General features: G+C 37.4%; 2 protein-coding genes across 3 annotated transcripts; one reads left to right on the forward strand and one right to left on the reverse strand.

Annotated features, from left to right (window-relative positions):
* The first annotated feature begins 35 nt into the window (after positions 1-35).
* LOC138041604 (cyclin-J-like) lies at positions 36-3,441 on the forward strand. Its single transcript, XM_068887351.1, has 4 exons — positions 36-315; positions 934-1,218; positions 2,460-2,619; positions 3,119-3,441. Exons 1-4 carry the CDS (start codon positions 36-38, stop codon positions 3,177-3,179), a joined length of 786 nt encoding a protein of 261 aa, XP_068743452.1. The 3' UTR covers positions 3,180-3,441.
* A 1,358-nt stretch (positions 3,442-4,799) lies between these two features.
* On the reverse strand, positions 4,800-20,845 carry LOC138043972 (uncharacterized). Of its 2 annotated transcripts, XM_068890509.1 has the most exons (11): positions 20,403-20,845; positions 19,671-19,804; positions 18,156-19,033; positions 17,960-17,999; positions 17,303-17,421; positions 15,586-15,647; positions 12,147-12,228; positions 11,336-11,481; positions 10,512-10,666; positions 9,686-9,827; positions 4,800-6,524 (listed from the first exon to the last, which is right to left on the reverse strand). In XM_068890509.1, the coding sequence occupies exons 1-11, from the start codon at positions 20,788-20,790 to the stop codon at positions 6,373-6,375; spliced, it is 2,298 nt and encodes a 765-aa protein (XP_068746610.1). In that variant the 5' UTR covers positions 20,791-20,845; the 3' UTR covers positions 4,800-6,372. The 2 variants fall into 2 exon arrangements, with proteins under 2 accessions (XP_068746610.1, XP_068746609.1); XM_068890508.1 differs by having other exon boundaries at positions 17,960-19,033.
* Positions 20,846-23,760: the final 2,915 nt, after the last annotated feature.

A 23,760-nucleotide genomic window follows, 5' to 3' on the forward strand; every position in this document is an offset into this window, starting at 1 on the left:
TTCCTGAGTATAGTGTTCTTGGAGTCCCCAGCAAAATGATGGTGGAAAGCGAGTGGTGGAAATCGCAATTAGTGTTGGAAATTCACGAGGTTCTCCGAGAAAAGGAGGCGAGACTTCCACCTTTCACGTCGTCCTCGCCACAGTTGAAGTTAAGGCGTTTTCTCGTAGACTGGCTCGCTGTTATTTCTGAGAAGCTCAAGGCTTCCCATGGAGTACTCCATTTGGCAGTGTATTACATGGACTACTTTATGGACAAGTTTGATATTCAGGAACCACAGCTTCATCTTGTCGCATTATCGTGTTTGCTTCTTGCAGGTAAACGAGTGGTTTTATATTTCTGAGTTACACTTCCATTCAAAAAAATAATCCAGCTAAAGTGCAAACAACTTACATCAACCGTTTCCCTGAATCCAGTTATCAATGCGATAAATTGTGGCCAAAAAAGTGGAAATATAATTTCACGGCGAGCGGTGTCAGATAAATTAAAATTTTCCTGGAATACAGGCTGCATAATATTTTGTTGCAAGTTTTGAGACAATTTTGGCTGGATATTATAACTCTTATATACATTTATAAAACAAAAAGTTATTATATTTATCAGCATTTCCATACTTGATCAGCAATTCTACATTTAAATTACGACTTTGTTTCTGCACAAGTATGTAACAAATTTTAAAACAAAGCGGAGACAAAGAAAGCCCTGTTGGTATATTCTACAAGCCTTTCAATTGGTTTCTCTCTGTTCTCATCGATATCATTTATTGCACCTCCAATAAATCAAACTTGGTCACAGAAATCTGTGCAATTTTTTTCCCTTTTGAAAAATTTTCACCGTCATGAACAGATGCAAACTCGCTTCACGCATCGTTAATGAAGAACTCAAAAAAAAGGACTATCTAATAAAATTACTGTGCATTTATTTTACTATTTCAGCAAAGTTTGAAGAGAATGAGGAAAAGATTCCAACGATATCTACACTGAATAGCTTTGTTCATAATGTATTTAGCACTGCAGAATTTCATCAAATGGAATTACTTCTGTTAAACTTTTTCTGCTGGAATTTAGACTTACCAACTCCGGTGAATTTTATGGAGTATTATTTGGTACATGCAATTTCGCCTCAGGACTGCCAATCAGGGAGAAATATAGACGACTGCTCCAAACCAATGGCTTATACAAGGAAATATGTGCATTATTTTCTGGAGATTGCTTTGCAGGGTATGGTATAACAATGTTGTAATAAGCTTCCCACTAATTTGGAAAACACCTTGCAAGTTATTTTCTTGTGATTAATAAGAATACCTATTCTGATTTGTTTTTCATGGGAAGGTAACTTGGGATACTCTTTATCAGCTATATGAAAGAATCAGATACATGTACTTTTGTTGGCCCAGAATATGGTATAAACAACAATATTATTCCACAAGCGTGCACTGGATTTGAGATGACAGATAGCCAATGAGGCATGAGGCACCAAGTTGTCTATGATCATCTCATGTCCAACAAGCGTGAGTGGAATAATTGTTATAAAAGATTGCCCACAGATTATGGCTAAATCGCCCCTAGTTTATTTTGTAAAAACAAAATAATACATACAGTATACTCAACAAAATATTGCATTTCTGATTGCTCAATGATGAATGCATAAATCGGTTATAGAGTGCAAAAAGGGTTATAGAGTGCAATACGAGAGTTGCTAAATTGGAAACTAATTGATAGAGTGGTTTTGTTGAGTATATAATAAATGAAAAACCACATAAACTTGCTTGGACGTTTCGTGATTTACATGTATGATCACTCATGATGTTTTGAAAGTTCTCAAATTGCACACAAGCCATGAGAACTTTCAAGACACCACTTGTGCCCACAAATCATGAAATAAACTCGCGTTCATACAATTTCCTATAATCCTATACACATAACATTACCTATCCAATGATCCAGTTTTTAATAATAATAACAATAATAATAATAATAATAATAATAATTTGGATTTTCAGTGTTCAATCTACAAAAGGGTTGCAAAATGTTGCAATATTAAGATTTATTTTTTAATGTTGACTCTGGCATACTCACAAAAAAATCAGAGTGCTACTTTGCAGGACTTAAACCTACAAGGTTAACATGTAACATCTCTTTCGGAACAATAATTTGCAAATGTGTGCCATTTAGACCCTGAGTAGCAGTATGGCAACAATATTGTCACATGAATCTAGTTTAATGGCCAGACCATGAGTCTCCTTTAGCTCAGGAGTTTAATTGCAAGAAGTCTCCTTTATTTTAATGGTGGAGCATCTGAACTAGTAATCAGAAGGTCATACATGTAAGTTCGACTCCTGCAAACAAGCACTCATTATTTTATCTGAGTATACCCGAGTCAACATTGAAAATGAAAAACAAATCTCTTTATTTCATTCACTGGTATAAACTCTCTTTCTGTGCTACTTTGTGTCCACCAGATCATTCTTTCATGAAGTTTCCTCCCTCAGTAATAACGTCGGCAGCAGTAGCTGCTTCAAGATTGCGTCTGCACCTGTGCCCATCCTGGACTCCTCTTTTAATTAAGGTTACATCCTACACATGGGAGCAAATTGCACCTTGCGTGAACATAATGTTAAGGTTTGTTACCGGTAATTTTCAGAGAACTGAAACACAACACCCATCTCGCTAGAGGAGGTTCTTTTTCCCCAAGATCAGAGATAACACTGTGCTTTCTAGCACCTTGGGATACGCCATTGTGAAATGTCAAGTTTATCTGAATAAGAATAAGATTAATCTCTACTTTGCTGTGAATGGATAAGTCTATGGTTAAGAGAAATCAAAACCTCAGTGGTACTCCACTTGCATTGTGACCATGAAACCATTAACCCCTGGGAGTGTGACTAAACAGATTTTACTCGTCAACTGGGGGTGTCCTAGGATGTTTTAGGTGTCAGTGGGTCAACCAGTAAGCAAGCCTCTTAGGGCATTTGGTTTGAAGAGCAACCAGACATTTCTAAAGTGGGATTGTTATTATTCTAATAATCTACAATGCCCCTTAGAACCATCAATCTTACATGATCTCCTAAAAGATTGCCACAATATATGCTAATATTGCTATGGTGTCTTTTTTTTCTAGAGCACATGATGCTGATGAAAAAGCAATGTCAGAGCAGAAGGTTGCTAATCCCAAAGGATAAACAAAGCAGGATATGCACACCACTAGAAATTATAGAATCAAATATTAGACATATAGTAAAAATAATTATAGTTCTCACTATCGTGACTGTAAGTACACAAATTCACAGAATCAAATGTCAAAGTAATTGGATAATTGAGCCGACAATTCCAGTCATGTTGCCACATACAGTCTTCAATATTTATATGAAATGCTCATTTTAGACTGATTGTTGGAAATCTGCTGATTGACATGGGACCCAGCCCAGAAGCCAAGGGAGAGGTCCTGGGAATGAGGTACAGAGAAACTGAAATATTTCACTTAACCAGTCAAAAGTTACAACACTCCAAAAAAGACAGATTTCTGATACTTATGTCACATTTTGGTTCCGATGTTCTTTTCAAAATATACAAGGCCTGAAGCAATAATTTAATAATATATTATTCACCAAGTGGAGATGAAAAGTGGTGAATATTTAAGGAGCCTCTTTCACCATTTCATGTGTATATACCCACCCAAGCTGAGTAACAGGAACTGGATATTGTAAATTGCGTGCAACGAAAACACAAAAACTAGTTCTTCAATACATATTTCCCTGTGAATCTGTCCCGTGGTTTAGTGGTCATCGTGACTGCCTCTGAAGGAAGAGATACCACTTAATCTGCCTTCTACGAGACACGGAGAAATCTTGCGCATTCGCAGCCAGAGCGCGGTCAAAAAAAAAGTCTAAAGTCCAAAAACGGAGTCGAAAACTATACTTTCTCCTTCGAACAAAGTAATAAAAAATACTGAATGCTTTAAAGTACTACTACGACCAAAAATCAACTCCTCTTTTTCTTTGAACTAAGTTAACTAAACACGAAGTGACGCACTTTTTAAGCCTTGGTTTCAAAATAAGACACCTGTTTATTTTAACTGGAATTTTCCAATTCAATGGTCTGCTTTTACTATGGTAACTTTAAAATCTTGAGAAAGTTGGATCAAGAATGCAATGCATGTGAACATGGCTGCATTAATATGCAGCACCAGAGCTTCAGGCTTTCAGACTTTTTCACTCAGGTTTTGGTATAGAATAAGCTGCATTTACAGACTGAAATTTTAAGCTACATGTAGTGAGTAAATGACATCACTTTTCCCTAGATCAAACCCTCTGTCAGGTCCAATTGGTCAGTTTTGAACATGAGTAATGGTGCACTGTGAAATCAAACAGTCTTTGGATAAAAATCAAAGCTCAAAATTTTGCCAATCAATTGTTAAGCAAACACACTTTCTGAATCTGAACTGAAAAAGGAATTGATTTTTTTATCATAGTAGCACTTTAAATGCATGTACATGGGTTGATTAGGACAAAGAAAGACAATTTAATAAATGAACTAAATGTCACGGATATGTCTTTCATATATTTCACAATCATATCACATACGTTGTTATATGGTTCTTGACAGGTTCCATTTTCATTGCTAATTTGAACTGTATATGGCCTGATAGAAGTAGGAACAAATTTTGTTCTTGGAGAAATCGGGCCATTGATGGTATTTCATTGTCAACCAAATTTCTATGGGATTTATGGTATTTTTTTCCTTTTCAGCAACGTCCTGTGGTAGTTAGTTTAAAGCAGGAGACAAAAAAAATGCAATGACACTTGACATGAAATGTATTGTTTCATTTCATTTTTCCAGGCCTTATATTTCTAGAACAATCATGATATAACAAGACAACTTCTCTGTTATGTATGTGACATCACACTTTTTCCAGTCTTAGTACATTTTTGGATGCTTTCTGTGCCTGATTATTAATTTTATCCAAACTAGTCTACTATCTGTTCAAGACCCAGACTTCATTCAAGTTGCATAGATTTAGCTGAAATATGTAAAAAAATTCCCCTTTGGTTGCCTCGCATCCAAAAAATACTAAGTAAACAAAGCACCACGTTAATTTTTCAATTAAGTAAACAAAGCACCACTTAAATTTTCAATTATTTTTAAGGTCAAATGGGATCTTCAGTGGAAAAACATAGAAAGATACTATGAATGTTTTAATGTCTTGCTATCACAAAAATCTTTGACAGGGTTATGGAAGGTATTGTTGACTAACTGAATTAATTTAATGGTCTCTAACCATGTCTCAGAGAGGAAGATTAACTGTCACCTGTGTTTACAAAAATAGCTTTTGGATTAAAAAAAATCTGTTTATACCATTGCAGTCAAACTAAAGCCATATTCTGGTTAATAAGAGTAGAAAAGAAACTATTAATGGCATGTCTATCCTTTTGTCTTGGAATCACAAAGACTTATATGTTAATTAATGGAGCTAACATAATCTCATAAATGTTAACTGTGTTTACCAAAATAGCTTTCATATACAAAACATAAATCTGCTTTTCCCTTGCAGCTATATTGAAGCCACATTTCTAATATAATTTTGCTTTTTTTGGACACCTTTAGTACATGTAAATGTCAGAGTCAGTGCTACAGTACCTACAATAGTTTTGGTTGCATATCAAGACTTTGGCTACATGAAAACTGAATTTTTAAAAGTGTATATGACAGCTTTTGTTTAATTTACTCAATGGAGATGGAGGTTTTCTGCGATAGAAAAAAAATTAGGAAAATTCCATACCGATTTTGCTTCCATGTCCTTTAACTCAGAATTTTCACTTCCACTGGGGTACAAAACCACACCAGTAAGGAGACGGGGATAGCAGAACTGTGACGTCAAAACAGGAATGAAGGTTTTCCAAAGCAGGAATTTTCATTTTTTTTTAGATTCAGAAGCTGGTGAAACTGCTTCTGAGATGCATTGTCTTTGGATGCAATAGTAAAATTTGACAAAAGAACGAAGTTTCTATTCCTAAAATTTCCTGCGTTTCTGTTTCTATGTCACAGTTTTTCTTACTAGTGCAGTTTTGTACCTCAATGAAAGTGAAAGTTTTAAAAGGGTAAAGGACATGGAAGGAAAAAAGTTATGGAATTTTTCTGATTGTTTTTATCTCAGAATTAAGTAAATAAAAAACATCTGTATTGTACACTTCAAAATTAACAAACTAAGATTTCAACATAGCCATAGGGTAAAATTAAACCATTTAACGTTTGGCAAACGTTTTTTTTTTCTTTTTCGCCAGAAGGATGGATCTGTTGTACATGTAGAACACATAATAGGGAACAAAATTAATAAAGTACTGGCAGATCTTGGATGCTGAAGTGTATTTTTGACATTTATTGCTGTAACCATTTATCAAAGATTGCCTTCATCTTTCCCCTGCTTTCAGCAGAGTGGTTGTTAACTGTTGGAATGATTTTTTTGGGACAAACAAACTTGACGAATCTCTCCAACTCACTGAAACTGCTGTGTTCACTGTAGGGCACACCTATAAAAACAGTTTAAGATGAAGAAGTTTTTGAATCTGCAACTTCAAATCTTTGAAATCCTACAAAACTACTTCTTTGGCAGCCCACTTGCCCCATTTTCAAAATTGGAGACCAGCAAAGAAAAAGTCTACTGCAGACAATGGATCTTTATGTTTCTTTGTGCTAGTATTTTGCCCCTTTGATTTCCCATCACTAGCTTTGTAGGGTTCTGCCTGCAGTCACAAGTTAATACAGGTAATATTTTAAAATTATATAATTACCACTTAAATTGAATGAGATTAATAATTATTTTACTCTATCAGTCCTAAGAGTGGTACTTAAAAATTTTACTGTCTAACACCAGACGATTTTACTTATCAATGAGGGCTGCTTCAGGGATGAATGAGTTAACAACACTTAAATCTTCTCAAAGACATAAAATGACTTTACTCCGTCTAACATCAGACAATCATCAATGGAGGATGCTTTGGGGATGAACGGGTTAATAATTTAACACTTGTACATGTATGCTTAGTTTACTAGCTCTTACCTGGCCTTTTGAGTGCAAGTGTGGCTAGAGTGGAGCTTATACAAACCTCAGTGTTTTTCTCAAACAAATTATCCCTTTTTAATCCTTGTGCTAACTACATGTAGCTCATATTAATTTTACATAAAAAAGCAATGAGGTTTGTATCACAACTAGGTCAACTCTACCCTGATTTTACTCAAAAACCTGTAAAATAGTCTGTTAGCAATAACCGGTAATAGCATTTTCCAACCAGTAGATCAAAACAGAAAGTTAGCATCCCTGACTTGGAACTTTCTTACTGGAATTTGATTAACCCATTGAACCCTCAAACGCCATAGGATGCCTCCAGTTGAGGAGTAAAATCGTCTGGCGTTAGAGTGAAATCTGATAAGTCTCACCCCTAGGGGTCAATGGGTTAATAGTCCTTCAAAATTAATAATAATAATAAATGGGATTTACCCAGGAAGCTCCACTCACTCAAAAGTCGGGTTATCAGGGAGGTCCTACATTCGATCGAATTGCAATTTAGAAATGTTGGTCTCTTAGGAGAAGGGAAAACCAGAGAATGCGGAGAACAACCTCTCGGAGCAGAGTAAAGAACCAACAACAAACGTAACCCACATATGGCCACAAGTCCAGAATCGAACCTGGGCCATACTGATGGGAGGCAAGTGACATCACCACTACGCCATCACTGCTCACTTGAGGGAAACTTAAATCTTGTTTGTCCTTGAATTGTTCACAATATGTATTCTTGTGGTTGTCCTTCAACTACCATGTATAAGTCAAACCATAGTTAATAGAGGGGAATGGTTATGAAACCCGACAAATTTCTTTGTTGTAGGTTTTTGTTCTGTTTTTTGGCCTTGACCATGCACAAAACACAATAGTTGCTTACTCCGTACTGAGGAACTAACCAATAGAAACGTGTTGGTTACGTAATTCACGCACAGTGTATGAGCGCAAAACAAAAGATTGTGCACGGTCGTGGACTTTCCAACCTAAATCTTGGCATCTTTGTTTGCTCCTTTGATGTTTGCCGAGCTTCCAAACCAGTCCCCTCTATTAACTATGGTCGAACTGGAGTCAACCCCCAATTTTTAAGACCTAAAAACTGATTTTTCTTCATTTCTGGCTAAAAGGCTGAAACTCAGATTGATAGAATTGTTGCTAAAAGTTAATGTCATATTTGTGAGAAATCTTTTGCAGTTGCAGTGGACGAAAAAGAAACTACTGTAAATGAAGTTTATTAGCTCTTGTACCATGACATGCAACAAGCAATGACACCAGTATTTCAGTTTACTTGAGATATTTTTTCTGTTTTTATGTGAAAATCAAATCTTTCTATTTTGAACTAAACTTCCTCTGAACATTGACAAAGAAAGGAGATTTGATAAAAAGAACACCAAAGAGTTTCAAAAAATTGCTTGATAAATAACCCGTCATCTTGAGATCGTTTGATGAAGTCAAATGAAACAAAAATCGGTTCACTTCTCTAAAATGCCGATTTACAAAGTTACAGATACGACTATAGACCTCTTTCATGATGGCGGCCACATAAAATATTCTTTTGTTTTAATGCTAATAAGCCTTTTTACCCTCGCTACGACCAGCAAATTTCAAAAGAGTTTTTGTTTCAAAAATTTTTGAGGGCAGTTGGTCTAATTAACATATTAAAGAAAAAAGAATGTACAAGTGGTCGCCGTTTGTGAAAGTGGCCTATAGTGTAAGAGCCATGTCCAGAGGTTTCTATTTAACCTACCGGTACTTAAATTTTATTTCCTGAGGACAATTAAACAAAAAATTTAATACAATCAGAACTTGTTTTGTAACATCAGTTTTTGTTTAGATAAAATTTTTATCTGCAATTGTTATGCTTATTATCTGATAGTTCCAGCTCTTATCTCTTACTCAAGCATAAGATGAGGGAAATTTTTTGGGCCAGTTTTTAAGTCATAAAAGGTTCACTTATACAAGAGTAAATACGGTAGGTACATTGCAAATGGAGACATCAATGGGAGTCCTATGTACAGAGCCTTGAGAGCAATTTAATGTTCCTATGGCCCAACAATTCCCAAAACCCAGCCATGAGTCCCCACACCAAACATCCATGCACATGTCACTGCCAAGAAGTACAAATAGGGCAATCAAGAAAGCCAATTGAAACTGAATATGGCCAAACAAGAGGGCACATAAATGGGGTTGTGTGGTACCTCATTAAACAGGCTTCAGGATTGGCCAAAAGAAAGAACAAAGATAACAATGCATTTAACACAGAAAACAATGGGAAGTAAGACACTATACAGCCAATGAAATAATTATAGTGTTCAACAAGAGGTACAACCCCACCCAATAAATGAGAATGCATTGTACTTGTTGCCACATGAGTGATTCAAGGCCTTAGTGTGCATGAATCCAGTGCAACCATAGCTGACTGCTGCCAGCAGCCATACACAATTGCTCATTTTTGTTAACATGTTAACCCATTGACTCCCGGGGGTTCCCCATTGACGAGTAAAATCATCTGGCGTTAGACAAGAGTAAAATACTGTCTGTCTGGCCGTTTTAGGCCGGTTTGGATGTGAAAGGGTTAAACTGCATTTGACCACATAAAGTAGTAATACATACTTAGTGTATGTATGTTATACATACCATAGATTGTAATGTTTCCTCTTTTGGAAGGTTTGATCTCTGACAAATTCGCTCTCTTAGAACTGTGTTCCCATCCAGTGGGTTTAAAGGCCAAAAGTTCAGTGAATTGTGGCTTGTGTGACTCCAAATAATCTCTTAGAATCTAAATCATGGAGAGTATGTTGAGTGTCAAATCTTTTCTCATGTTGTTACTTAATTGCAATATATATATACTTAAGCTTAATCTTGTTTAGACACAAGTCAACATAAATCAGCCATCAAATTGAATTCATTTTGTTTTGTACTGTTTAAAAAAGCATACAAGAAAAACAAGCCAAGTCTCATTACTATACTTTATATAAAGAATTCTAATGAGGAGTGTTTTATTGGGTTTAAAGGTCATGCACATCATGCTTTATTGATGTTTTGATGGGCTGTTAGGCTCATGAATTATTAATTAGTTTTAGAATGTGTCATTACAAGGTCAGTCCCAATAATATTGTATGTCTTGAGTTGACACTTAAAAAAACTATAACCATGATATTGCAACCTTTTAAATGATCAGGAATCAGTCAGCAATGATATGAAATATCGAAAGTAACCTACTTCAAATAAGATCTCTACATCCTGAGTGGATCATTTCAAGCTAGAAGACAGGCATTATCATTTAAAAGATCTTGGAAATTGTGAAGAAGAGCTACCCTCCACCTACTGTCTGTCAACTTTTGACCAGCTGTCAGCCAACAGTTTACCAACAAGTGACCCACAAAACTGCTGTTAACAACAAACTGCTAACAGTGATGTTTTTCTGGTCCCTACGATACTGCTAGAGGACTAGGTTACTTACCTGTAATGTTAGCTTTGCCATGGGAAGAACATGAACTTGTCCTGCCTTCCAGTCTGTTGTTATCAAGGAACTGATATGATAAGATTCAAGGCAGTCCAGTACTTTCTTCTTCTGCTTTTCAACACTGACTTTGCAACCAAGAGCATCTGCTATAGCTAGTGTACAATTCATGTATATATAGAAACAAGATTAATTCTTTTAAAAATTAGTTCATTTTGCACCCAATAAACAATAATATTATTTACAACTTTCTGACTAGCTTCCAGGCAGTGCGGCCCAGCAACTTTGCTGCAGATGTTTTGTAATGACTACAAATGAAACAAGACACTTGGTATATAACAGTATATTATGAAGAGCTTCTTAGTGTAATGAACTGCATTCAGGCAGCACAAATCATTCAACGAAACCAGAGTTTTATACTGTCCGTGTGCCTGACAGGCCTTCCAAGCCTCTCTGGGGTTAACTGACTCGTGACAACAACAGATGATGAAGTTACCCACCAGTTAAGAATTTTTTATACATTTGAATATGCTCCTTCTCAGGTAATTAATTTTGGTGAGATAAATCCTTACCAGTATGTGCTGCCACAAGGATATTACAGCTTTGAGCACTTTTGTGTTCTTTCTCTTTTGTCCCCTCTCTATAATTTTCCTTATGAAAATACTTGTACATATTAAAAGAGGTAGTGGTTGGTAATCAACCATGTAATCCTAATGCCATTACACTGGCTTGAATTATTGTTTCTTTGTCTTTATCATTTTTATCATTAATTCATTTTTGCATGTTTCCAACTCATCATTAAGTCACTTTTTGGAACTGCTTACCTAGAAAAATTTTTTCCTTTCCAATAGTATATGAACCACAAACAATGAGAGTTTGGGGGTTTTGTCTGCAGGTATGAAGAACTTTGTTCACCGCAAATCTAATAGTTTCTTCCTGAGATGGAAATGTATACTCAGGGTTGCAGTACCTGTCATGAAGAATAAAGTTAAATACATCACCATTAAATTATATGTATGCCAATGATAAATAATTGATATTTGATATAGGAATCAAGAAGACTGAACTGAGGATGTGCAGGGAAAAAACGAAAGCTGAAGTTTGTTTAAAATAAAGGAAATGCAGTAAGCCGGCACAGCACCATGTACACATGTGTTGTACACAAAACAAAGGAAGAGGAAAAAAATTACCAAAAAACTGCAGTTACAAAAAAGTGGACCATGTAAATTTAATACTTGGACCAAGCGGTGCAAAGCTTACATGTATGTTATAATAATAATAATAATAATAATAATAATAATAATAATAATAATAATAATAATAATTGCTGATGTTAATCATTGTGTCCAGTCAAGAACCTGTTTTAATTTCAGATGTTAGCAAAGTAGTCATGCCTCCCATACATGAATCACACAGGCCCTGGTTTCCAAAAACCACAAGCAAACTACTGTACATAATGTTCGGTACTCTTGCAACCCTGCCCACAGCTTTGCAGATCCAACCTTCCAATCATCTGCAATGCATGAATGGTAAAAGGCAACAATGATGACTGGAAAATTTGTAAACCCTGTTAAAAAATTATGCTGAAAAGAAAGTGGAATAAGGATATAAATGGCTTGACAAAGTACAACTCACGTTGTATCCAGGTAAAGGACATCAATTTTACTTGGATGTAACTCAGGATATTGTTCCATTCTTTTTGAGGCACGGAAGTCACCTTCATTACAAAAAACAATCTCAAACATTGAAAACAAGACCTAAGGCAAAGATTGCTGGGGTCATTTATGTGGTCAGTTCAGCATTTTTTCCCCTGAAAAATTGTGAGACAAGTCCTTTAGAGAAATCCATATATACATGTACATGTATAGAACATTGGTAACAGTGACTCCCTTCAAAAGGCGGCAAAGGCCTAGGTACATGTATGGCTTTCATACCAGCAATTATTAATATTATAAATTATTAAAAATGAACCAAAAGAAGGTCTGTGTAAGAAGGTGATTACTTTGCCTGTCAACAATACTGTAAAGTGTAAAATTTTTACTTATGTCCAGGTTTGACCCTAATTAGATGCATGCCCAATTTTGACATCCAACACAAAGTGTCCCTTTAAGTCTAAGCATTTGCTACCTATTTTCAACAATAAGGTAAGGGTAAAGGTTAGCGTTATTTTTAGCTTTGGGTAAATGCAGCAGTTAATCTTCACTTAAAGAGCAGCATTTGGGGGACACTTCGTGACAAATTGTCTGTATTCTGAGACACAAGTGATATTGAAGTTGGCTAGAAGAGCAAGGGGACACTTCGTGATGCTTATTGAAACCCGCGTGCATCTAATTAGGGTCAAACCTGGACATACCTCAAAATTTTTGGAAGTTAAAGTGTACTATGATCAAATTTTTATCCCTTGAATTTTTAGGTTTATCATTATAGAATTCCAGGAAATGCTAAAAATACCATTTACCATTTGGAAATATGTGCATTGGTTTTGGAGATATTTAAGTTTGCAAAATGTGTAAAAAATGCAAATTAGATTACTGATGACATCATTCACTCATTCCCAATATAAAATCAAGTATATAAATAGAGCTACATGTATCTCGGTCAATTTGAAACTTGGTCACCAGGGTAATAGTTCTACAGGCAACACACCTTCATCTGTAAAGAAATTGGTTCCCATGGCAACTCACTCTTTTCCAGTCCCCTCCAACCTGATTCGATATTTTTGGTGATCGTAAGCTACATTGTAGATCAAAAACATTTACATATAGCAAGGCCACAAACTAACATATTTGTATGCTTGCAGGATCATACAAATGAGGCACCATTGACAAATATCATTTAAATACAATGCCAAAGGTTGCCAGCAAGCCTTTAATATCAGGGAGGTCTGCAACCCAGTATGTTGCCATGGTAACAAAACTGGTATGCTCATAAGGTGGAGCACATCTAGAATCTTACTGCATAGAATCAAGCATTTCTGATACAAAATAGCTAGGAAATCATTTTTCCATCATATTTGATCATAATTCGGTTGTCTTGAGTTTACAATGTCATCACTTGGCTCATTTGCATATTTTGAAAACTTAAATATCACTGGAACAAAAAGAGATATTTGAAAATAATAAACAGCATTCATCTCATACAGACTACATGTTTACGTCTTTAAATGGCTTAGATAAGAAAGATGTGAATTTCATCATAGTAGCACTTAAAGGCCTACTCAAATGGCTTCATCATTTGCTTCAATATCTGTTCAATTTTGTAGAACAGCAATGTTGAAACTGTTGGTACATGTGAACCTAGGAAGTTACCAGTACTAGCTTTAAAATAACTGGTTCCTGGAAAACCCAATTTACTACTACAACTCACCAGTGGGAAGATTGTTTACATTACTTATTACCATGAAGAGAGATAGCTTTGGATTTTTCAACAATATATCCCTTTAATATAACCGAAAATCATTCAGATAGTGAAAACTTTAAATTTATGACCCATTTCGTTCACTTTCATGCTTGTCAGCATTATGATTTGCCATACTTCAGGTTCACATGTTCACAAGTTTGTTTTTACATCTCATAGATGTTTAGATGTTCAATTACAAACTCTGTTTTGAACGGCCACTCTACTTCATTGTGTAAATAGTTCACCCTGAAGTGTAAATAGTTCACCCTGAAGTCTAAATAGATACAATTCGTTTCTGAGTAAATGAAACGAAACAAAAATGTAGTTTAAGGAATGGAGGCAAATAAAACAAACCGTGCCATTGTCAGTGCCTCCAAAACAGCAGATTAAAAGCCAGTTTGATAAAACAGCAAAGATCCACCCCTAACCATGGGCTCATTCGACAAGAACTGCTAAAGATCGTGAGATGCTTATGTTTAGGACTTGCACAAATTGTGCCCTTTTTTAATTAGGTTCAACAGATTTCATGAGCAGCATTCCAAGACATCACATTGTCTTCACTGGTAGGACAAGACATGGAAAAGTTGTTTTCATAGCTTGAAAAGTGCAAGAAGCAGATTGCTAATCCTATGGAATAGCATGTTCAACAATGTACATTGGCTTTATTATGTCAACTTTACCACAAAATATATTTGCAATAACAAGTTGTAAGAATGTGGGCACTAAACATGCTGTGGTTCCCTGTTGGCAATCAGAAGACAATTAAAATACAGATTTCACACTGACATGACAATACTTGCAGTCAATCGATGAGATGAGAGATAAAACCACAAATTATACAACAATCTAATGGTTTCACTGTGAAAATGAAGTACCACAGATATGTGGTATAATAATACTTCCTTTTAGGAAAATAGCTTTGGGTCAATGTATACTGCGGAAAGTCGTTGTCAGAAGGCTCATATACACCGATAAGAAAAAGACAATCATTCAAGTGTATGAAAAATTTTAAATGATAATTAGGTTTAATTGATTGCAATATAAACTATACATTACGGAAGACAGCGAACACACCTCCGTGACTAAATAGCTAGAGCCAGGGCTTTCATTAAACCTTAGCTCACTGAATTTTACGGTAATCAAATGTCTGTGATATTACGGGTGAAATTGTATGCAATGGCTGTTTCCAAACTGTTTAAAAATCACAGCCCCGAGAAATAATAGCCGTCTATAAAATTGCATTGGTTTAAAATAACATGAAATGAAAAGAAAAGCTAGATTTCTCTCTCATCTACCGCATTCTCGTTGCTCGTGCATTCATCCATCCGTATTTTTGGTTTCTTACATCAAATTTTACAGCCTTGGGTTCCCCCTTCGTATTCCATTTTGTTTTGTTGGCAGTTGTCGTACCCAGATTTCTCTCACCTTATTCCTTGCCGCCATTTTGAAAAAATTTGCATATTTGTCCATCCTCGATGGACAAATCTTGATCACGTGATCTGCTGTGTGCCAGGGTCTTCTCAAGACCCGCCGCCATATTGAAAGCCGAGAAGACCCTGGGAACGAGGTTGACCCCAGCAGTCAACATCGTTCATTAAAAAATCGAATTACGATATTGAAGCTGTTTGTCAGGGCCTTAAGCTTCCAATTATACAAAAATTACACCTCATGTTACCTGTATGTAGGATTGTCTGACCATTTATCAATTTGAACAAAAACAATACAGCTCCTGGACAACTGAGGAAAAAATACAAGGAATATCAAAGCTCGGTTGCATCTCCCTAACCTATTCTTACTACATGTGTAAATTAATTGCATAGCACTGCCCACAATCAATAACAGTAAATGTGGATATCTAACAATAATCACTAAGCAGGGAAGAAAAGTAGTGGATATCAATAACAGTAATATTATTAACGGAGCAAAACAAAACAAAACAAAACTGCATGTAGAAGACATAAGGAAAACTAATAGGTTTGAAAGTACAATTAGTGCAATCAGCCTTTGTTATGTCATTGTTGAGCAGCAGCAGTTAGTAGCCTTCAGAATTGTATTGCTAACACGTCACAGCTCTCCATATATTATATAGTATTGTATTGTATTGTAAGTAGCAATAAATTGAAAATATATATATATTACCGGATTACCCAAGCCATGCATGGGAGGCGTGATGGCCTCATGGTTAGTGTGCTTGACTCCGGAGCGAGTGGTCTGGGTTCGGGTCCTGGCCAGGGACATTGTGTTGTGTTCTTGGGCAAGACACTTTACTCCCACGGTGCCTCTCTTCACCCAGGTGTATAAATGGGTACCGGCGTTACATGCTGGGGGTAACCCTGCGATGGACTAGCATCCCATCCAGGGGGGAGTTAAAAATACTCCTAGTCGCTTAATGCTACGGAAACCGGGTATAAGCACCGGCATGTTGGGTCATTGGCTCGGAAAGCGCTTACCTTCTACCCAAGCCATGCAGGGGTAAGGTAAATACAAATGTATCTACCACTTGTCACAGGCACAATCACGTAAATAATATTACTTGTTTAGTATGTAAAACACAAGCTGAATCCCTAACAACCAAAAATTGAAGAGATTGAATGAATGAATTGGGGATAGTTGGAAAATAATTTCCAAGTAAACCTATGACCTGCTCATTACCAGTTTGGATACCCAACCACTCAGCTACAGTTGTACAGGAGACTCACTAAGAAAACTAAACTAAACAGGCCCTGTTCATCACCCTTCCTTACAGTCATTTAGGGACTGAATAACAGAGAACACAGCTCAGCAAGAACTTATTATTATCGATGCAACAGGACTGAAATGATCAAGTTTTGTCATTTTCTCAAGTGTGCTGTAGTATACATGTAACACTGGTAAATTAATGAAAAAAACACTCATTTTTCTATGTCAACTAGTAGACAATATATTTAACACTACAACAGCCTCTCCATTCCACCGCTTGGCAGCTTGGTGCCTTTGGAGTACACATCAAGAGAAGATGAGGCAAGAGAATGGATCCCCATGCCCCACCATAGTTTTTTAAAATCAATTTTTAGCTTCACAAAGCTATTTTAATTTCTCATCCCAATGCCATGCATATTTAAAATTTCATTATGTCATAATTTATATAACTGGCCAGTCAGGTGCCTCTCTAAAAACAGCTGAGTAGCTAAAATTAGATTTTAATCACTGGAATCTCCCTTGAGGCCCATGAATGCCGGTTCCATTCTCTTACCTCATCCTCTCTTCAGGCCTCTTGGTACACAAACATGTACACTGTAGATACATGTACATGTAGCAACATTCCTAACATCTCTAAGTTTAGCCAATCAGACTTCGCAAAATGCATTTCGTCTGTTCACTCTTCTGGTACAGAATGACTGCAATGAACTTACTGGTTTGCCTCTAGTAACGTCACTTCAACATTTTGGATGACAGTTGGAGAATTCATGGGCAATGGATTGACAAACTGCTTTTTCACATAAAGCCTTGATATTACCAAGTTTGCAGTGACCTTCATGATAAAGTTAAAAAACAAAATTAATGTTTGTTACTCTACGTAATTGAATTATGAGAAGACTTATTTCATGCCAATTAATTTTCTCAAAACCATTCATTTAGATTTATTTCTTCATGGAAAATGCATGCCATTAATCATTCAGTCTATCACTTTGTGATTTACAGGCTGTGATCACGTAAATTTGCAACTTATTAAATGCCATTATTTATGATGGAGTTTGATATTCTTCATACAACATTTTAGTAATGCTGAAATAAACTGGTGATTCTACTGAAGATAAAGTTTGTATGCATGCAATGATGTATGTGTATGAACAAATAAGTGGATTTAAGACTTAACAGTGTGCATTACAGGAATGGACCCTTTTAATTGGATAACAAGTTAACATAAAGAAAATGTCTACTTTGCATTTCAATAATAATGGTTTGAATAAAATCATTTGTTTTTAATGTATGTCACCCGTAATGTGAGTTATGTACATGTATGTGTGTAAGCATAAATATTATTATCAATACTATCATCCATCACTTACCTTGCTGCAGTATATGGGGTTTGTGAATTTGCCATTCAGTCCCGCATAATGATCATAATGAAAATGACTCAGAAAATAAGCATGACAACCTGGAATGTCACCATAACGAAATGCATCCACAGATATCCCAGTGCCTGGGATCTTCTTATAAAATGGACAACTCTTTTGTGATCGAGGAGCAGCAATAGCATCCTCACCTGGCCCTGAAGTTTGACCTTCAGACCCATAGCCGATATCTTTGAAGCCAACTCCTCCGGGCTTGTATCTTCCTCTCCAGCCACCTACATGTCTATGAGACACAGTGGTAGACTGAGAAGAGCTTGCAGCACTTGCTCGATTCTGATTGGAGGGCAGTTTACTTTCAGTTTCTTTTACCAAAGGTTTCAACCCAAAGAAAACTCCAAGATCAGTTTGTTTCATGGATGATGACCTGGCTGACTCTGCTCCTTCTCTCTTTGATTTTTCAGCAAATGATTTAATTGACAGTTGTTTTTTCGTAGACCTTGTGTGAACAGGAACCGACTCAACTTCATCAATGAGTTCTGCTTTCGACATGACTTTGTTTCCTTGGGTACTATTGTCACTCCCCTCTTTGACATGGTCGCTTAGTGATCGCAGATTGGGGCATTGGAAATTATCTTCATTTCCTTGATGTTGAGTTCCATGGTGCAAAATGTGAGAGCTTTCACAAAGACCTGAAAAGGCCATTGGATCTCCAAACAAGTCGTCATCAGAAGACATGTCAAAATCTTCTGCCTCACCATTGGGAAATATTTCTTCCTTACTTTTGGCATCATCAGAAATAATTAAACCCCCTTCCACACTGCCTTCCACACTAGCAACTTTTTGGCTTTCAGGAACCTTCAAGGTCACCTTGTCTCTCTGTGTCTTCACTTCATCTACTTTGTTGTGACTATGTCCTCTTCTGGGGGAAGGAATACTCACTTCTGAATCATCACTAGAACTTTCTATCTCCTTAAAGTTCTCACTTTCCAGATCACCATCTGTTCTACTACCACATGAATCTTTTCCAGAAAAGTTTAATTGTCGAGAAAACTGGACATTTGTTTCCACCTTTGAAAAAAATAGAAAGTAATGTTGCATAATTGAAGGCCCACATTTCTGGGGAGGGGGGGGGATGCAGGGTTTAGTGAAGTGGGGTTCAAACAGGTGGGTGGACCGTTCTAGGGGAGGTCTGGGGCATGCCCCTCAACCAATATTAGAAGGTACAGCTGTAAATCCTGGAATGCTGGAGATGGGCGGATTGCTTGAAACAAGGGGGGATTAGGAAAGAGCTGGAAGTATTCCAGATACATAATTTAGAGACAGGGTACCCACAGGGAATTTTAAGGGGTTAAGCTGGAGTATCTTTTACTTTTCCTTAAGTCCTTCTTATTATTTAGCCAGGTAGTCAGTATGAGTGAATTTTGACCCAAGAATTATTGCCGCTTAACTGCAACACAGAGCATTAGAATTTTTCTGAAAGTCACATCAAAGAAAGGAAGGAACAACGAAGAGGGGTACATAACAGGAGGGAGAGCAGACATGAACTTTGAGTATGTTTTCGTAGCAGGGCAATGAGAAAAAAAGGAGACTGGGGTGACAAGGCAGCACAAGTTTATTCCCCCTTTCTCTTTCACTTCCATGCCAAATTGCTTTGTTGCCCAAGAAGAGTCTACTCATTGCCTTGGTCAAACAAAACCTTCCTTACTGATTCATTTGTTTTTCCTTCATCATCTTTTCTGAAGGTGCTACAACTTCTGGTGGTGGCCAACAGAGAATGTGAATATCTTTTGAAATGAGGAGTAAATGTAGATTCACAGTGAATTCCATCTGGACAGTCACCTGCAAAAGATTTTGTTTCACCACTTAGTTTGACGGGGTCAAAAAACAGTACAAAGATCCAATAATAATTATAACAATGGATAGTGTAACCTTTCTAAAGGCAGACTGCAACACTGGGAACCCCACATCTTACATTTGTACTCTTTGCGAATGGTGGATGGGTGGGTGGGTGGGTGGCATTGCAGTCCTGCCACATGCACAACTTGTCCCCAGTAGTACTGGTACTATGACTTTACTGACCTTGAATAGATGGAAAGGTGAGAGAACATTGGAGTGCATATGCTGGGATTCAAACCCAGAAAACTGGGAAACAGTCGGAAAGTGATGTCCACTACATTGGTTGCTCCTGATTGACTATGCAGGACATTCCAATATTATTTCTATGAATTCCTTTCTGAAGGTCTTACGCTTTGGGAGAAGAAAGTCTGTAGCACTCATACTGTCATGTATGTGATTGACTGTTCTCCTCATCAGTCAATTGAATGACTGGCTGACTGACAGACGGATCAATCGATTGATTAATAATAATTATTACAAGGCCCACCACTTCACCTGAATAAGTACGCCCCAAGAAACTCCTTACTACATGCCAGCTTACCTATGTAAGAATACTTAGCCTCTAAACATTCCCGAACATGCCATCCAGGAGACTGTCCAATCAAGGCACAGAAAGGCATCTGACATCTTGGGCAAAAGCCGTCGACAATTGCCTTCTGAGGTGTTACCGTGTTGTTCGATTCAGGGGACTTTTGCTGTTTGCTTCGCGAAGTGTTTTTGCAAGATTCCGTTCTTTTGCGTTTGAACGGTTTTGCTTTAGATAAACCTGCGCTTCCTCTGCCGTTGTCTAATTTTGTTCCCCGTTCTCTTACACGCTTGGAAGTCTTGCCTTTAAAGGAATGTTTTTGTTCGAGAGTCGAGTTTTGCTGGTTACCCTTGAGCTCCTTCAAAGACTTTTCGTCCCATATTTCATCTTCATCCTCTTCCATTCTAAACCGTGGAAGCGTCGGAAGCGTTTACTTGGAATTGAGCGCGAATGAAATACGCGACATTCATTCGAATTTGAAGCAGATATTTAATTACATGAAGGCCGCTGGTCAGAAGGAACGTAGACACTGAAGACACAGGCGTCCCAAGCTCAGTGTGAGCAAGGCCGACAAAAATATAAGGATTTGTCTGGGAATCCCGATAAAAAGCTTAAGAAGATAATTACATGAAAAAATTCTCAATTAACAAGCCTAACCTTATTGTCAACGTCGGTAACTTCCTTCCTGTGTGGTTATTTTCCAGATCCGACGCGATTTGAGCCATTTCTCAATTTCCTGGTTGTCAACGGTATCATAAAATCCTAAGGCATACCGTTGACAACCACGAAATTGGAACCCCATCTGGGGCTCGGATTTTTCCGAGTTCCCAGTGGGTTCAATTGTAACACCTTTCATTCAATATGTGTTAAAACATTCTCTCACATTCGCTCACTTCAGCTGTCACTTTGGTGGTGTTTCGGTCAGCAAAGGCAAAATGAGAGGTGTTGTGGAGAAGTTAAGGCCTCTGTGGAATGCGGCAGATTGAGATCGGTCCATCCTGCATGGCAGGCACCTCAAACACCGAGCAGTCGAGACTGTCTTATAACGATAAAGGTTGCCGGTTGATCCTGCCAGTAGTCATATGCTTATCTAAAAGATGAAGCCATGCATGTGTAAGTACCGATCACTTGTCTCGTTGATGAGCAGTACTGCAAAACTGGGAATAGCTCATTAAACCAGTGATCATTTCTTTCATGGATGATGTTACTGCCGGGTGGATAACTAGTAATTCTAGAGCTAATATCTGGAATTCAAGCGTCGATTTTGATTCATCAAAGATAGGCTGTATTTATTAGTTTCACACCTGGATCTGTTGGCCCCTGACATAGGGGTGAACACACCTCAGAGGGTGGCTGGCTGTGATTCCAAGGTGATTCATGATAACTAAATGAATCGATGCGTGCAAACCGTGGATGCTTCATTCAAATCTCTGCCCTATCAGTTGTCGACAGTAAGGTATAGGTTTTCCGTGGTGATGATGGTTAATGGAGGATTAGAGTTTGATTTCCGGAAAGGGAGCCTGAGAAACATTCAAGGAAGACAGCAGGCGGAAAATTACTCAATCCCGACTCGGGGAGGTAGTGATAAGAAATGATGGTGCAGGGCTCCCTAGTGGGGTCCCAGGATCGGAATGGGTCAGTACCTGTGGTAATTCCAGCTCTTATACCGTAGATTAAAGTTGTTGCAGGTAAAGAGCTCATAGTCGGATTCCGACCGGTTCCTTTTTCCCTTCTGCATATTGTTCCTGGCTGGTGTTTTCGTCTGGTAATACCTACAGTAAGAATGTCCATGTGCGTGACGTCACTTAGAGTCAAGGTGTGGGTCTTATGTACCAGTCAATTCCAAAACCGCCCATCCCCACCCCCCGGGCAAACCCCGGGGCATTTGATTTTTTTAAAAATTTTGGTCCAATTCCCCGCTATGTTGCTTAGAGCTTCAAAAAGGGTCAAATCCTCCACCCTCCAGGTATGTTAAAGCAACTGTGCAAAACTTTTTTCCATGCGTAAAACCGTTTATTCAAATGTACATATTCTGTAATAAACAATTGGCTACTGTTTGGATTAAGATTTGTGTTAACTGCAATTTTAATGATAATAGAGTGATCTGCTATATAAAAACACAACTGAAATATCCAAAGTCTCTCAAAGCTATCTTACGGAGGTTCTTAATTTCAATAAAAATGTTCTTTTAGAAAGCCCACATTTAATGGGCTTTTTAAAAGGCTTTCAAATGCTCCAAAACGAAAGTCAAATGCCCCCCCGGGCGGGCCTCATTTTGGGTCAAATTCCCCACTGTACGGAGCTTAACTCGAGTCAAATGCCCGGGGATTGCCCGGGGGGAGATGGGCGGTTTTGGAATTGACTGGTACATTACTGCAGACTTTGGCTATTTGTTTCGGTGAGTATCCTGGACTCGTATCGTCTCCGCTTATGTGCAGAAGTTCGTTTTCTTTAGCGTTGTACAATTCGGATTGTTAATCTTCGATATTTGTCATATATAAGTTCAATATGCAAAGAATGTTAACTTGATAGTTTCGCATGTTACAAGCAATGGTTATATCATTAAAATATAGATTTCTTATAAAAGACAACATTGTATTGTATGGTCTTGTTATGTAGAATAGACCATATTCGTATTCTCGGTGTTGGACTGAAACTAGCTTGCAATGGAGGCCAATGCCGGGGAATATATTAGAAAGTATTTGCATTTGAAAAGATTCCCCCGCATTAGCCTCCATTGCAAGCTAGTTTCAGTCCAATACCGAGAATACGAATATGGTCTATTACGGAAAACTTATTCACACAATTTTTTTGGTTTCTTTTGTTTGCCTTTCTTGGATCCTGATTTATCCTCTTGATCTTCAGTCTGTATGGCAGCTAGTTTTCTTTTGTCCTGCCTTTTCGACGTAATAATAATTTTTTCTGGACTTGGTTCACCTGTCGTTTTGGCTTTTCTTATTTTTACAGGACTGCTTTACTGGGGACTGCTTTACCATGGGTGATACTTCGACGACGAGTCAGATGACGTTTCTTGTATCACTGATTTTTTTTAGGTTTTTACTTTTTGATGCGCCTGACACAGGAGTTTTGCCCTTTTGGATTGGTGTTAAAATTAAAGGTTTCTAATAAAAAGCATCCTAGCACTCCGCTTGTTGATCATGTGATCTATTCTTTCAATGTGTGTATGTTTGCTTTGCCTGTGATATGGGTGATTCCATCGGTAGCGGTTTGCCGACATCTGGCCTGTCCCCCAATTCTGCAAGCAGATCTCTAGAACACGAGGGTTTTTTCCCTTTGTAAAAAGAGAATGGGACATGGATGTTATGGTGAACTCTGTCCACCATTTTTTTTTTCGAGGATCCTAAGATAGGAT

Source organism: Montipora capricornis, chromosome 3 (assembly GCF_036669925.1).
Source record: "Montipora capricornis isolate CH-2021 chromosome 3, ASM3666992v2, whole genome shotgun sequence".
Lineage (NCBI taxonomy): Eukaryota > Metazoa > Cnidaria > Anthozoa > Scleractinia > Acroporidae > Montipora > Montipora capricornis.